A 17,197-nucleotide genomic window follows, 5' to 3' on the forward strand; every position below is an offset into this window, starting at 1 on the left:
CAGATATATTAAGGAATGGTTAATATTTCTTACAGTGCTCATATCTATGAGCGGTGGTGATCATTGACTGTCAGGTAGCCCATTTGCCCGTTCACCTAACCACATTATTTAAATAACAATTCAATAAAACTGTTTACGGAAATACAAGATACTACAACTAGTCACGGCGACGATCTTTCCCTGTAGAAAAAGATCCATGGAAAACGAAGTGTGAGTTGAAGAATCTCTTGTATAAAAAGACCTACGCCAATGGTATGGGAAAAGCACCCGTTCATTTAGAGACGTAGCTTCGAAGATACAAGTTGCCTTAATGATAGCCGACCTCCGAAAGAAGATGGCACTTTAAGAGAAAGAAAACTGTTTACGACAAATGTTTTAGACCTAAATACATAATGTTGGCCTCATCAGAATACAAAATAAGAAACCAACTTTACGTAATATCGATCTGCGTGAAACTGGTACCAAGGTATTTTTAGCAACCACTTTAGATTTGAAACTTCATTGGAATCCTCAATTATCCTGACAGGTAGATTCGGCCTAGCAGCATACGCGGTTAAAAAAGTTAGACCTCTAATTGATGTTGATGCTGCTAGATATTTCGGTTATTTTCATAGTATTATGTCTTACGGCATTTTACTTTGGGCTAAAGCCAAAGATATGAAACTGTTATCCTTCTGCAAAATAGAGCTCTATTTATAATCATTGATCTCTAGAAGGAATATTTGCAAATGCACCACAATACCATAATATTTATATATTTTTTAGAATCGTATCATAAAGATAGTAATATGTATTTAGACTGGCAAACCAGGGAATTTTAGATATTATTACTGGCTCACATACCCTTCAAAGCGGAACACAAAAATACTGATAACAAAATTACTTATTTCAAAAGTACATCCAATCAAACTTTATTGCTCTGGATATGCGGTTTATTCAAACCTCCTCCACGTCAATAGAAATAAATCAAAGACGTAATTATGTAACCTGTCATCTACATATATTGTGTGTACTGTATGCATCAAGCTTGCTTATACACTTACTAGTACCCTATTTAAACAAGGGTGGGGTCTCGGGTCACCTTAAATCGAGGTTATGTGTAATTGTAACATCTATAGAGGATCTGGCCCCTTCAAGCCTTTACTTAAATAGAATATTAATATTAAATTATTGCAAATTATATATTGTCAATTTTTTTTTATAAAATTGATGTATTGACGCCAAGGAAAATTATGTTGAGTATTATAATAACTATTACTCAATCAGTGATTATTTAATTTAAATAGAACTGTTTCTTTCGTAGCCTATTTGTATGTAGTGTCAATAAAAATAAAATTCAAATATAAATATTTTTACAGGGAGTGCAAGAAAATGAGACATAACATTTCCTACACTCCTATTATTAGTCAAGGTTTGAGAGGTATCGGGTAGACGAAAGTATCTACGTCAGAGGGAGCACAGCCACCTCAGACTCACTTTTGTGCAGACCTTTGCGAACAGTGGTCGCTAGACAATCGACTTTATTTTATCATTAAATCAACTAGGGTCGTAATTCGTAACAATTGTTCTAATTAATTAAACGGTTGGATTTTTTTTGTAAGTGTAACATTAGAAATAGTGTTAACGTTTACATAACAGTGATTTTATTATTCTAAATTATAAGATTGTACTCGAGTGTTGTTTTTTTTTATTATGTTACTACTCGTTTTTAATAATACTTTATTTATATACCGATTAATTTGAATTATGAGTATTAGTCTAGACCACATAATTTATAAATAAAAGAAATATGTATATGTAATAACTTATATATACTTTTATTACACAAAAAGAAAAAACAATTTAATGAGTAAATGTACCTCGCAGACTGGCAAAAGGAAAACCTTAGCGTTAATATTACGGTAAGTATTCCACCGCCTGTTGACATCGGCACTACGAAAAATATGAACTATCCGTTACTTGTACCTGTGGTTACACCGGCCCACTAACGGAACTCAAAAATAGTAATTAGTCCTATTAAGCGGCAGAGTATGTGATAAATATACACTCTTACTTACTTACTTATCCAGGTGGACTTTCAGGATTACCTTGCCTGTACAACACTTTATGGGTACTTACCTAAAGTTTGTCAGATTTATTTATGTTTATGGTTACTGTCCGCCCATTAGGGTAGCGTGAAATTGTATTACCTTCAATGTATGGGCTATCTAAAGCAAGAGGATTTTTTTTTAAATCAAGCACATCGTAAGTACCCTTTATGGCTTTACAATATAAACGAATTCGGGGAGCAGCACGCAAGAGAAATATCGGGACTTCGATCCATTTTCTGATGTGTCACAGTACAGCGTGGTTTATGGAATTAAACAAAACCTGTAATAATTATTCAATAATTATATATAATATGTTACACATTTATGAGGCACCTTGTTCAAAGAAGAACATACGAGTATCTGTGATTGAAATAAGAAGTGAATGTAAAGATAAGTGGTGATAGTTAGTGTCGAAGTCTGTTAATTTTATAATTTCATAATATTTTTTTATATATAGGATTTATATAATGCTTTCTCAGATCAATATCTGTTTTCAAAGTTTGTTAATCTTAATTAAAACAAATAAAACGAAGAGTCACTAATAACGTTTCAGTAAATATGTTTATACAAAGTTATTTGATTTTGATTAAATAAAGACAATCTTAAACATAATGAGTTTGCTTCGATCGTTAAATTGTAAATACTTCGCAGTTTCATTATTAAACTATTTTTATAATACATAACAAAGTTACAACGCTATTAAATAATATTTGTTTTAAAACAATTTAACTCTATATATTACATAAATCTTCTGAACTTGTGTTTGTAAATGAACTCCTAAAATTCCCAGGATGATCTCGATTGAACCCGAAGTATTATTAATCGATCGACAGACGGACGTAGTCGAGGCGCGCAGCTAATGTCTTTATAATTTCTTCAATCTATTTTTTACCAAAATTAAAACATTGAGGTTTTGAATTGGTCCGTATATGGTTTTATAAATATCCACGCTGGTCTTTTGTTGTCTATATTACGTGCTATTCAATCTTGCTCGAAAATGTCCATCTGAATTGTCATCGGTACTGTAAAATGTAAAACTTTTATTTCTAGCGTTTTTTATTCAATTCAATATGTGTTAAAGGACAAAATGTAGGAATCGGCATACAGTGGTATGTAATATTAATCATATAATATAGTGAGGAAAAGGTCTGACCCAGCAATTAACACGACATCGCTCACCGGCCGACCTTCTTAAGTGCTACCCAAGACTTTGAAATATTTATTGATTATTAAGACGGCGTTGACAGTATATCATTTTATAGATCTGTTTACTCACAATGGCGTGTGCTTATTAATATATATTTTAGTGATATGTGTTATAGTTATAATTTGAATCTGTTTTTTTATATTTACAGCGTCGCCATGTTTTGATTTAGTTTTCAGGGAGAGGAGCAGCGAATACGCAATGGAGCAGCGAGCTCAAGCTTCTATTATTATTAATATCACATGAATTAGATATGATTTTGGTATTAGTTTACCGTAAGGGTCTAGGAAGAGGGATGGATTTTATTGTAAAGCCCCTCATGCCTCATTGCCCCAATGTTGAGTCAGGCCCGAGTGCCAGGTCAAGAAGCAAAGTACGGAAACGACACTTTACAAATATTTTTACTCACATCGAATAATAAATTCAAACCGTTGAAGTTTTATAAACAAAATAAGTTGAACCTTAGAATACAGTACAGAAAAAAACAAAGCTTAAGATTTAAATAGCTTGTATTATTGTTTCCATTAGATGTAGAGCTAATTAGTTTTTCCTCTGACTAACGATTCCTACACGAGTTTGGCTTGCACAGAGCCCTACCAGTGATGAAATGAATTCATAGAGTTCAAATAAGATACATGTATGAGCTCAAAGTTTAGTTTTACAATGAAACCGCATGCCACTGCAGTATCCGGTTCGAGAGCACGGAGCATAAGAGCACGTCTCAGTACTAAATAAGATATGAGATCTTACAATAGATTCTACGTCTATTTACTAGGAATGTATAAGCGAAGTATATAATACAATGATCGAACGCTAATTCTATCTTCGAAGGTAATCTATACCTGTGTCGGAATCATTTGTTCTAACCATTGAACCGATCATTACGTCAATGATTGAGATGGCTTGAGGAGGGGATATCATTGTCCATCAGTAGAATATATAAAAAATAATATATAAAAGTAAATCACTAAACAAAACCTGTTATGTATGTTACATTAAATATTTTTTTTGTGGACAATTAAAATAATTAGAATTTGTTTCAGTGCAAAACCTTTTAGTGATAAAAATACTAACAAATACCAACATACAAGTTTTTCCATTCAAAACTCCAGTAAATAATATATTTACATTTTCATGCTACTAACTAAATTATAAATAATCAAAATGGCAGCGGTAATAGTGAGAAATACGTACAAAACTTTCCTCTTCCGAAGAGCTAAAAGTAATTTAACTTGATAAAAGTACTATTTGCTAAACCTAGTGTGTTTTGCCGTGCCGTGTGCCCCTAATAAAACATTCAGTTATTCGCATTGTTAACTTTTAGTTTTGATATCATTTAGGGCTATTTCACAAATTACAAAAGTTTTAAACGATACATTTAGGAATGAATAGAAAAATGTTAAAACGCTTCGTTTTACAAAGTACTTACTCTAAGAAATATGACTTCTTGATATCTTCGTGTTATGCAATAGCTTTATCGATCAAAAAATTATATACTTCTTTAAGCATGCATTTGCATTTTTCAATTGACATTTTATGAGTTAAATTAAATAATTGTTAAGCCACATCCGTAATGTACGTTTTTAAGACAATAATAATGTACAATTAAATATATATATCCTGCATCAGAATCAAAAATCACTAACTCTCGTATTGTAGAGAATAATGTCTTATTGATATATTATAAAGAACATATTTTATTAAAATTATTTAGCCTTATATATATAAACTCTAGATATACAATTATGTACATAAATTATAATTTAAATAGTGCTAACTGATGCCAGTGCATTATTTCAAAATATATTCATGGCGTATTAAAGAGAGTCGGCAACTACCAGATGAAATGGTGTCTCACCAATTGCTCTCTTTCATTCATCAGTATTAAGTTATTTGAAAGAAGAAGACAAAGCATTGTTTATCTATAGAACCTCTTCAAAGTTTATTAGAAAAAGGGGTATTTTATTTTTAATATGAATTCTCAGTCAGTCATAAGTCAGGTATTTTTTAAGCCCTAGAATATGTCTGGTGTTACAATACTTACTATTAATGTTAGCAACCCGGTTGTTTACTTCTTTGTCAAGAAAATGTTCAAGTACCGTTATTAAAATACTAGAGTATATCCTGCATTAACCCTTTTATTGCGAATCTTTCCTACCTGATACCTCGTGTAAAACCAAGTTTGGCACCGTCAAGGTCCGAAAAGCACAAACTTTGTGTAAAACCTTTGCTCATAATAAATCGTAGTCTTAGTTTACTTTTTGTCTCTCTATTCGGTTCTGAATTTTTCTTAATCGACTAATATCATCATATTAAATAACATAAGCATTTTTTTTCAACTTATATACCTAAACGTTCTTCGTGACTCATGCTGTTCAGTTCGTTCCGAATATCGTCATAGTTTCTGAGCACATAGTTATATATAGCACGAAAAAACTAACAAGGAGACGTGACCGGCGAAATTTATTCATAGAATGTAATGATTAACAATGTTGGAATTAAATTTACTTGTAGAAAATTCAGTGAAGTTAAGGTAACTTATACCAACAGAATGAATCTGTTCGGAAATACTTCGAGATAAAACAAATAGTAAGTCGGACTTTGTCGGTTATTGCGTTGAATTTCACTGACTGGAAACTTTAAACAGTAAACGAAGCAACAGCCCGTAAACAACCCTCTGCTGAGCAAATGAAGAACTCTCCTAGATGAAGGTTAGTAACTTAGTGGGGAAGTTAGCCGATGTAAATACCGTACTTTCTAAATATTATGGCAGAATCGTTACAAGCAAAGTTTCCTCACGAAATGTTTCCCTCCACCACGGCCACTATATTATATTTAATCGCATGTATTTTATTATGCTTATAAAAGCTCATATGATCTGAGAACTCGAAAATTTCGACTAAAAATACGTTGAAGATATAAAATCGTCAAAAAGTAATAATTTTTAAGAACGGAACACGCTTCACACCTCGTTAAATTGACACGGTTATATTACCGTTGAGTAAAACTTGGTCTATTACGCTATTATCTGTTTGTCCAAGAACACGAATGTTAGTTACAAACTAACAGTAAAATAATCAAATTGAAAAATGAAGAATTATCACATTTTGAAAGGCCTGTGTAAGAAGATATTTCTTATCGGCACAGGAAATTTTTGGTACGAGGATGACGTAATAGGGGATGATAACAGTATTTCTTATAAAATGTTGAAATATATTTTATTTTCCATTTACGGATTTATGACATTGTTAGAGATAATGGCCGCTTTAATTGGAGATTTTCCCGAGGACGAGAAAAGCGATTCGGTTACATTCGCAGTCAGCCATACAATTGTAATGATTAAGATATTCTCAGTATTATCGAATAAGGAATTGGTGAAAAAGTTGATCAGTGATCTTATAAAGGTTTGCGAAGTACACGAGGACGAAATTATTATGAAAGAAAAATACAGAATTATAAAGATAAACGTTACGGCATACTTCGTAGTAGTTTATGGTTCGGCTGCGTGCTTTGTATTTGAAGGACTGAGGAAGGTTTTTGAAGGTAATTAGAACGAAGTTACATGAATATAAAACGCTTAAAACTACTTAGAAAGCTAATCCAATACAAGCGAATGAGATAATAACGATCTACTTTATTAATTAAATAAAACACTTTTTGCAGGATCTCATTTTGTGACGATCGTGACGTATTATCCGCATTTTGAAGATAATTCGATGTTAGCGACATTCGTCCGAGTCTTTATGACAATCGTCCTTTTTATCTTGATGTTAACGATGATCATGTCAGTTGATGGCTTCACGGTAGTTATTTTGATCATATTTAAGTATAAATTCATAACATTAAGAAATTATTTCGAAAAATTGAGCGATGGGTTTGAAAAAGCACTTATAAAGGAAAATTCCACGATTGCGGCGGACAAATTGACGAAAGGCCTTATCGAAGGCATAAAAATGCATAAAGAACTTTTAAGGTAATGAATATAAAATACTATGCGTCAATTTAATATATACTAATATTATAAAGAGGTATAAATTGATCGCTTGTAGGTAGGAGGTAAACTCAGAAACTATTACAATTAAAAAAAAAAACACCGATAGTTTGTTTGTTTGAACGCGCTAATGAATGTCCCAGTCGGATATGAAAAAATATATTGCGTTAGCTAGAGTATTTATTGAGAAATTATATAACATAGCTGAAAGGATATATGGGGCACCTGATGGTAAGTGATCACCACGTAAGAATTTTGAAACATTCCTTATATCACCATTGCACCATTGACTTTGTGCCGGTGAACACAATAATACTAAGTGTTGTCTGTAAAATAACATATTATAATTGGGTGGTACTCACTCCGAACGAAATCGTACTACCAAGTAATTTTTATAAAATATATACTATAACACTCCGACCGACTACGACCCATGGGTGCGGAACAGTAACGTTTAACGTGAGAAGCCGCGCGGAGACGCGAGTCATATAACATATTCCGTCACTTAACCGCTTGATGTATTGACCTAATTATCCTAATACGACTATTTAATCAGATTACGCAACAATGCCATCTTCTTAATAAAGTTACTCAGTAACGTCACATTAATTGTTCTGTTACATGACAATCCCTGGAGGCTTCGCTGTTTTACGATTAATTCTTAATTGCGTATAAAGACTGAGAATCTCCCGACAATGCTAATTGTGTTTAACTTATGACATCATTTGACAACTGATGTGTAATTTAATATCATTTATATATTAAAAACAGCAACAATACAATGTCATGTCAATAGTCTAACTTCAAAGCTATTGAAACTGTGAGGCGCTGTTATATACATACATACTTATATTATAATACAGGTTTTATATACTAAAACCTTCTTCGAAACGTGCTGTATACTCGGTTAGTTTTATATACATTGGTTTTGTAGTTTTCTTAGTGAGATATAAAAAACGTTTCCGTACATATATCTAGATGAAGATACTTGGCGTTAGGGCTTAGTGCATGCCCGCCTGGGTATATACCACCCACTCATCAGATATCACAGTGTGAAGGATGAATGAGCCAGTGTAACTGCACGCACAATGAATATAACAACTCAGTTCCCAATGTTGGTGGCGCTGTAGGGATTGATTAATATCTCTTACTATGGTCACCTCTTACCATCAGGTGGCCCAATTGACCATCCGTCTACCTATTACATTAAAAAAAATGAATAGATTTAACACAACTCAAAACGACTTCGTGTTAATAAAAAGTTTTATTTCTTTTGGTTGAAATTTTAGACTCTCAAAGGAAATCGACAAGGCATTTGGCACAGTTATGGCTTTGCAACTGTGTCAAAGTTCAGGATCTGCCGTCTCACTTCTTCTTCAGATAGCTGTAAGATGTTTTATACAATAATTTACCTACTAGCTCATGTCCGTGATCTTGTTAGACTTTTAAACGACATCAAAAAGGAGGTTATAAGTTTGACGCGTATTTTTCTTATTTTATAAATGGGACCGCTTAACATCAGGTGACCCATTTGCTCACCCGCCTCTTAAATCATAAAAAATATTCTCATCTATTAATCGGACACGACTTGACCGATTTGGATTATTCAAACTTTAATACCTACATAAATATTTCTTCTGTCCCGTCAGTCAAACACTTTCTTATTTTTAATATTTGTAATATTATCGTGACCGGCCAGAACATCTAGAATGTTTGAATGGAGAGAATAGGTAATGTTATTTAAAAAATTTGAATGCTTCTTATCCGAGACAGAAACCGTAAGAAAAGGAATTAACATTTTTTAGAAACAGCCTTAGCGAGTGACAAATAAAATGAAATAAAAAGAAACTGGTGTAGTTAGTGTCTCAGAATATTCTTAGAAACTGAATTGTAGAGACACATAAAGTTGAAGAATTCAATTATTTCTATTTCAGCTTTCAGATCAGCTAACATTTGTCGCAGGAATGAAGATATTTTTTTTCGTCGTCGCCCTGTTTTTCTTATTGGGACTTTTTCTTTGTAATGCAGGAGAAATTACTTATCAGGTACAGCTGTTCGATAACATTATTATATTATACGTTTTCTGTGTAAATATGATTGATTTGATTTATTTATTTGTGCCAACTTACTTGGTGGCTAGAACATGTGAATCTTGACCTCAGACGGCGTGGTCAAACTCAGCATTTAATTCATTCCTGTGTGCAAATCTTTATGATTCATTTCGAGTTCTGCGGTAACCATTCTGAAGAAACCAACTGTCCTCTGATCTGAAATCTATCACGTGTTTATACCGATCCGCATTTTGCTTACTTTTTACAAATTTATGAAGTATTACCATATTTATTATTTTATTTGCAGTCGTTTTCAAATATACATTATGAATTTGCTCGCTAAACTGCCAATTAACTGTCAAGTCATTCGAAATAGACAACTTCGGACCCTTATTTATGTTTATTTTATTACTAGCTGAATCCGCGGCTTTACATGCGTGAATTTTATCAAACTTTACCTGTGTAATGCAAACGTCGACCCTCATTTTACCGCCTCGGGGGTAAAATGGAGTCAAATATAATTTTGATTTTGAAATTGAAAATTATTTTATTGGAATTAATTATTTACATGCAATTAAAAACTATTTTTAATTACGCCGAAGTAGTAGAACTCAAGCGCGTGCACAATTACACGGCCCTTGTAAATTGTCAACAGGCGTCGTTGCTGTCGGTTTCCATCTTCTATTGCGGCTGGCACTTGTGTCCGTCGCAGTTCCCGCAGCAACGCAACCTCGGAATACTCGTGCTCATAGCGTCCGCACAAGCTCAGCGACCACAGGTCATGAAGGCTTTTAAAATGTTAGAGCTAACATATGGGACATTTCTCTTGGTAAGACTTATAAACTTTCATCTCGTGAAATTGCCCATTTACTTAAGTTTTTTTTATATTTACTTAAGTTATTTAATAATCTATTTTACAATTTCCAGGTCATCAGAGGAACATACTCAGTATTTGCTTTGTTTTATGCACAAAATCAATAAATAATTCAAATTAAAAATGAACAACCTTATTGCACGCTGCAGGTAAAGGATTTTCAATCCGGTAATGGAGTAACTAAGCTAACACGAATAAACTCATTTTAATTAATAGATTTCCCTGACTATTTATTTATTAAAATAAAATAAAAAATCCTCAGAAACTACTCCTACTTTTACTCGTGTTAAGATGTATGTTTTTTCGCGATAAGCTTTATATCATATAAAATGGTATTTTTTAACAATATGTCTATTTTCTTCTTATTTAGAAAAATCTTTTATTTACGTTACATTTCTTTCTTATTCGCCTTTCGATAATGTTCATAGTTTTTATATTATTGACTGATAAATAAGATGATTATGAATACATAATTACTTCAAACAGTGCTCTCTCATGTAGAACATTGGTTTAGTGGAATTAACTAACTCTTAAAATACAATGTGCTAGCAAACAGATTCACAGAGTTCTAGTCGATCCGTCGTCGCCTCTAGTAATTGGATAAATATCGAGAAAAACTCCCTAGTGCCAACTGGGCTTCTCAAATGCTTTAGCTGACTTTTACAAACGCCTACACGCCTACTTAAAAATACGTCGAGTGTTTTTCAATGGACCTTTATTCAGGCCAATATAATCTATATATAAACTAAAACTATTAATGCGAAATAACTCTGTCCGACTGTTGCTCTTTCACGGACAAACTACTGAACCGAATGTATAAAACAACATTGAATTCCAAGGACGTTGGCTCCTTTTTATGCTAACGCCTGACGACCAACCCGTAAAACGTGAACGAAGCCGCGCGCGGCAACTAGTTATTTCCATTTGTATAAAATCACTGAGAACGTTTTATTTCAATTTATGTAATAACAAATTTATAGATTACAAGTACTCGCATATCGTTACGAGAGTCATCATACCATCAGGTGGCCCATTTGCTCATCCACGTTCCGATATCATAAAAAACTAAAATATATAAATAATTTCAACGTTTCGTCTATTCATTTGATCATTCAAATTTATTTTCCTTATGTAAAATATGTATTTTAAAATTACATACTGTAACTTAAAGTAAAATATATTAATATGATATAATTTATAAACGAATGTTTAACATAGTTGTTTTTAGATATCAAATCAAGTTGCTCTTGGTCAGAGATGATCAGATCCGTAAACGCATGTAACCGCAACCGTAAATGCTGGTGAACAATAAACTGGCGACGTTAGCGTTCCAACACGCATCAAACAATTATTATCAATGAAATCAAGGATGCCTCTCTCCAATATATTTTTAGTAAAATCTAAGGATACATCTTTACTAATATTACAAAATGCGAAAGGAATAGTCTGTCTGTCTGTTGTTGCTCTTTCACGGTCAAATCAAGGACGACGCAAGCTTGAACTTCAAGGAAGCACTCGACTTCTTATGCCTAACAGCTAACGACGAATGCCTTAAACGGGAACGACAACTAGTAATCTATATATAAATGAGCGAAATACCACTGACTTATCACGAAATCTCCGAAACTATAGTCACCATTAACTAAGCAGTTAGTCCCTTCTCCCCTTAGACGCTCACTAATTGGAAATTTCAACTGAAAGGGGGAATATTTTAGTAAGGAGGAGTAAAAAAGGAGGACAAATAGTAAATAGTAATTTTAGTAGGGCTAGGGTACAAAGGGTAGGGTACAGTGCAAACCACTCATCAAGCCAAGCCTCTAAGCCTATAGTAAAAAATGTTACTGTCGTGTTCCAGTACAAGGTTGGTTGTGGCAAGTGTGCAAATGTCGATAGGTAATGACCACTTATCATCAGATGACCCTGGAGAGACCCTTGATAATCTGGAGCAGATTAATTTATGAACCTGTCTGATACATAATAAATATTTTTATGTTATAAAAATGCGTGTACATATTGGTTTCGTAAGATACACATTACCTTTTTTTATCAATAAAGTATCTAAGCTCGTAAACATGTAACACAGGTCACGCACAGACTTAAGTATATGAATGAGATCTTCGATCCCGATAACTCACAACAGCTTATCGGGTAAGGATTTCTGTACCACATGCAAATGCTGAATATTTCAATAATACGCATTGCGTGTTAGCGATAGGTTACTTCATGAATAAATGATGTTTTAACCTAAGAGGTATGATGTACGCAAAGAGAATGATTTCATTTCGTATAAGATACAGAACCCAAAGGGGTTAGGGTCTGGGAATACGAAATTATATTCTTATTGAAGGAATGTTGCCCTAACATTTAAATATACTTAGAGAGGAGATCGACTTAATTTGGTATAATATGTTCTTTATTCGCAAATTGTAAATGCCTACTCCATCAAATCTTATTATAAAATGTATTAACTGAAAACTGTATAAATACGCATTTTATAAAGAAGAAACTAAATTTGTTTGTATGGGGGGACTAATCTAGAAAACTAATGATACAATTCAAAATAAAAATTCATTGGTAGAAATATTTTTTCTAAGTGCTTTAATATACATTATATTTATATCATATAATATTCTTTATTAATAAATCGAACCCGCGCGAAGTCGGGGCGGGTACTAGTTGCAAATACGTATCGTATTTGTACTGTATTACCCCCGTAGTACTGTGGGTTCGATCTGGGTGAGAACCGCCAACTGTCCAATTATTCTAACATCAAATAGTTATACTTCGTAATGCTGGGTTTCAGTTTCAAGCATTCTAATGACGGGCACAATGGAATAAATACGTACTATTATATTTAAACATATTAATATTATATTTAAATATGGTAATAATAGTTATATTTAAATATTCCTCTTTTGTTATTTCATTCATTGTAAATTGTTACGAAATAAAATTAAAAATAATGAGTATTTCGGTAAGCTCTTCGAATCTTCCGTTAATGAAGTCTTGATTTCAATGAAAACGTTTCGGCTTTTAAAGTTTAAATTATTTAAGGATTCTGAGATGTTTAAATAGTCATTGGCGAACAGGAAACGGAATACGCGCGCCGCGTTACTGCAGATTGTAACGACTTAGTAGGCATTACATAAATTATTTATTAATTATTACCAATAAATAAATTACACGCTATGATTTTTTTAAAACGCACAATATAATTTCGACTTGGGAACAGCCAAGAAAAGCGCTTACTCCTTCCTTAAAGGCCGGCAGTGCATCTGCAAGCCCCCGGTGTTGCAGATGTCCATTGGCGGTGGTAGTCACTTTCCATCAGGTGAGCCTCTGTTAATAATATCATAGTTAATCTGTATAGTAATTATTTTTATTTGTATATAGTTAAGGTTAGGTTTATTTTTAAATATTATATATGTAAATAATTATGTATTAAAAGTCCTGGAACATCGAATTACTACAAATTATCTACGAACGAGGATCCATTAAAACGTGTTCCACGAAAACTTGTAATTTATTTTACTTCTACAATACTCTACCTTATTGTAATTCCATTTAGCACTTGTACAACTTATTAATAATCTTCAAATTATATCTCTTATGTTATGTTATATTAGGACATCGCGTTCGCCGAGACCACCGACGATGGCCTGATACCAGCAACCCTTGCGCAACATCACGCCGCCCAACAACGGACCACGCCGATCTTTCTTTATAATTTCTGTGTCTATTAGAATTAAGAAAAGTATTAATATAAATAATATAATATTTTTTTCTGAGGGCATTCTGTGTTACAACCTCAACACATGAAATAGTCTAATTAAATTAGTATTAATATTTGTAAAATAAGTTTGTGAATTAAAATAAATTCACTTTTAAAGTACTTTCGGTTTTTTTTAAGTCCTTCGGCTGCGAACGACGTAATTCTTATGTAAATAATTTTTAAAGTATGTAATATTATTTTATAAGTCGTTGCCTGACGCGTGTAGCGCGTGCGAACACATAGAACGCAGGGTGGGTTCGAGCTGCGATCTATGTACATCCAGTGTGAACAATAATATATGTAGTCAGGCGGACAAAAGAGCCACCTGGTAAGTAGACATTGGCGCTGTTAGAAATATTAACCGTATTAAGTATTGCTGCTGGGCGGTAAAATCTGATGAGTGGGTGGTACCTACCCACACGTGCTTACACAAAGCATACCACCAAGTAACAGAAAAGTCGAGGCCTTTACCCAGCAGTGATATTGACCTATCACTTTTTCTAATTAGTAACAAAAATGTCCCAAATTTTCATTTTCATTTTGTTAGTTAGCTCGAACACTTGAACGCTTAAATTCAAGTAGAAACTGGCAGGTTAGGTGCAGCTTGCGGTAATTGCTCCAGCAAATACGGTTCTGAGTTGTGTATAGAGAACTTAGAGTTATGATTAAAGTTCCGCTCGTTGACATATAGGTGAAGCAATGGACGCCACGTGCTCCGCACACGTACGCTCCACCGGTCCAATATTACGTTCGCCAAGTACATTTGCGGGTTCAATATGTGAGGCAACGTGCAACTTCGAAAATCATAAATATACATGGAATAAATACGTACTATTTGTTTTGTCAAGGATATTTGTGCTAATATTTATAAGACTTACATTTGTAGTTTTACTTCCTTGAATTGACTTAAAGTAAATGTCGATCAAAAGTCAATTATTATCATTACATACATTACATTAACAGCCTGTAAATTTCCCACTGCTGGGCTAAGGCCTCCTCTCCCTTCGAGGAGAAGTTATGGAGCATATGCCACCACGCTGCTCCAATGCGGGTTGGTGGAATACACATGTAGCAGAATTTCGTTGAAATTAGACACATGCAGGTTTCCTCACGATGTTTTCCTTCACCGCCGAGCACGAGATGAATTATAAACACAAATTAAGCACATGAAAGTTCAATGGTGTTTGCCTGGTTCTGAACCCTAAATCATCGGTTAAGTTGCACGTGTTCTAACCACTGGGCCATCTCGGCTCTTCGGCTCAATTACTATCAATGGTAGAAAAAATAAATACAAACATTTCTCTAATCTATCATTAATTACTCCTGTTAGTCGACTGCAGTCAGTAACTCTTTTGTTGGGCAATGTTTAGATACGGTTTTACAACCGGATCCCAGAAAGCATTAAAAATGCTAATTTTGCCGAATTAATAAAAAAAATGTAAAGGAACGCTCGTTGGCAAAAGGTAATTATACAATCAGTGAGTTCATGGTTGATAGCACACCTTGGAAATTAAATGAAATGTTTTCATATTATGTAAACGTTCACAAATTGACAAACCAAAAACAAAAGAATCCTGCTGAGGTTCATTCATCAGCTTTTCTCAGGTCAGGTGTTTATTACGGGACTGGAGATAGCTTTTAATTTGACAATCAATAAGTTAGTGTCATTTGATTTGAGTCCACTTTATTGCAACACGTGTGGTGGACAAACATGTGGTATTATTTCTTAACACAAATGAAGCTCATGAAAATCATGGCTGCATATCCATTTGAATCAGCAATCTCATGTTAAGATTCGAGTGTTTTAACCACTGGGACACAGATCTAGTTTTACTTTATTCTTTACTCAAGTAGTCTTATAAAAGCACTTTTGAATCGTCATGTTACACTGTGGAATTAACATTAAGTACTGTATACTCGATATTTTTCTAGAGCGACAAGATCCTATCTCCAGGAAACCGACGCGTCGAAATTATATCATTGGTGACATTACTAGGTAAGTTGTATTTTGTTACACATTATCGTAAAATAATATGGAGCAACTACAATAATCACTTATTTATAAGAGATACATACATAGTAATACATATATCATTTACTCATTATTTCCAATGACACAGTTCCATAGTAACAGGCAGCATAGTGTTACTCGGCTTAAGTTACACTTTACATAAAAGCAAAGCACTATTTTATGTTCTTACATCGGTTTAGTAATACGAAATACATTCACGACGTGTTGCGTTTTCAACGCGACATATTTGTCTCGGTATTAATTCATTTTTTACATAAATTTAACAGCTCATCCACCCGTACAAAACGAAATGAAGTCTCATTCAAATTGTATAGTATTCTGTCTATTCCTTAAAAACTTAAACGGACTATCAGTCAAGTCGACATTCGGTCTGTATATAATCCTATCGTCACATACATTCGTAGTGTTCATATCTGATAATTTTTTAATGTGATATTTCAAATAAAACTTTCTCTTATTAATACAAGATATATGGAGATTCCAAAAGAAACCCAATCTCTCGAATAAGTTGGAAGTGAGATGCGGTTTGAACAAATTTTTCGTGGCACCATTTCACCTGAAACTTTTCCTTTAAAAAGGTTTTATCTTGAAAGCAAAAACGGTAACCTTTTACAGAGAGCCTGACGTAAGTTTAACAAAGTATAGAAAAAAACATTTAGTTTCTCTCACGAGTATTTTTTGTGTACTATTTTCTTTTAAATTATGTTCTCCGTTCGTTTCGAATATATCATTTCACTTTTAACGTACTTTACTTTCCAAATGAGGTCTTTATACAAAAGATAGATAACTTCATAGTTACCGATCATTTTCATTTGAGTTGGGCTTGTGGTAGTGACGAACATCGTGCCGTCGGGGAAAGCAACAATAAAATCTTGACGATGCCTATTCAAACTTCTCTTAAAGGCTTTCAATCTAATACATATACTTAGTATTGTTGAATGGTGAGTTAACAAGTTTAATTACAAGCATTGATAGCGTATTAAATGGCTTAAATTTCTTACAGTACTGTCGAAAATGACCACTTAACGTATAAGGTACATTACTAAGTCCGTCCTAAAATTTTTGAAATGAAATACCTAAACTATACGTGACAAAAGACATGTAAAAGAATGTTAATATTTTGACGACCTCTGTGGTCGAGTAGTGTGTACACCGGTTTTCATGGATACGCCACTCCAAGGTC

General features: G+C 33.4%; 1 protein-coding gene across 1 annotated transcript; it reads left to right on the forward strand.

The window, feature by feature from the left end:
* The first annotated feature begins 6,383 nt into the window (after positions 1-6,383).
* Positions 6,384-10,346, forward strand: LOC125067769. Its single transcript, XM_047676522.1, has 6 exons — positions 6,384-6,837; positions 6,958-7,267; positions 8,575-8,671; positions 9,220-9,330; positions 9,992-10,165; positions 10,264-10,346. Exons 1-6 carry the CDS (start codon positions 6,384-6,386, stop codon positions 10,315-10,317), a joined length of 1,200 nt encoding a protein of 399 aa, XP_047532478.1. The 3' UTR covers positions 10,318-10,346.
* Positions 10,347-17,197: the final 6,851 nt, after the last annotated feature.

The sequence above is a fragment of the Vanessa atalanta genome, chromosome 12, assembly GCF_905147765.1.
Source record: "Vanessa atalanta chromosome 12, ilVanAtal1.2, whole genome shotgun sequence".
Taxonomy (NCBI): Eukaryota; Metazoa; Arthropoda; class Insecta; order Lepidoptera; family Nymphalidae; genus Vanessa; species Vanessa atalanta.

What these genes read in the sequence shown, in the direction of transcription:
- LOC125067769 (XM_047676522.1), top strand. Translation starts at nt 6,384, where the DNA reads ATGAAGAATTATCACATTTTGAAAGGCCTGTGTAAGAAGATATTTCTT. An exon ending in CAGGAGAAATTACTTATCAG is followed by an intron (nt 9,331 to 9,991) that starts GTACAGCTGTTC and finishes AATTGTCAACAG; the next exon opens with GCGTCGTTGCTGTCGGTTTC. An exon ending in CATATGGGACATTTCTCTTG is followed by an intron (nt 10,166 to 10,263) that starts GTAAGACTTATA and finishes TACAATTTCCAG; the next exon opens with GTCATCAGAGGAACATACTC.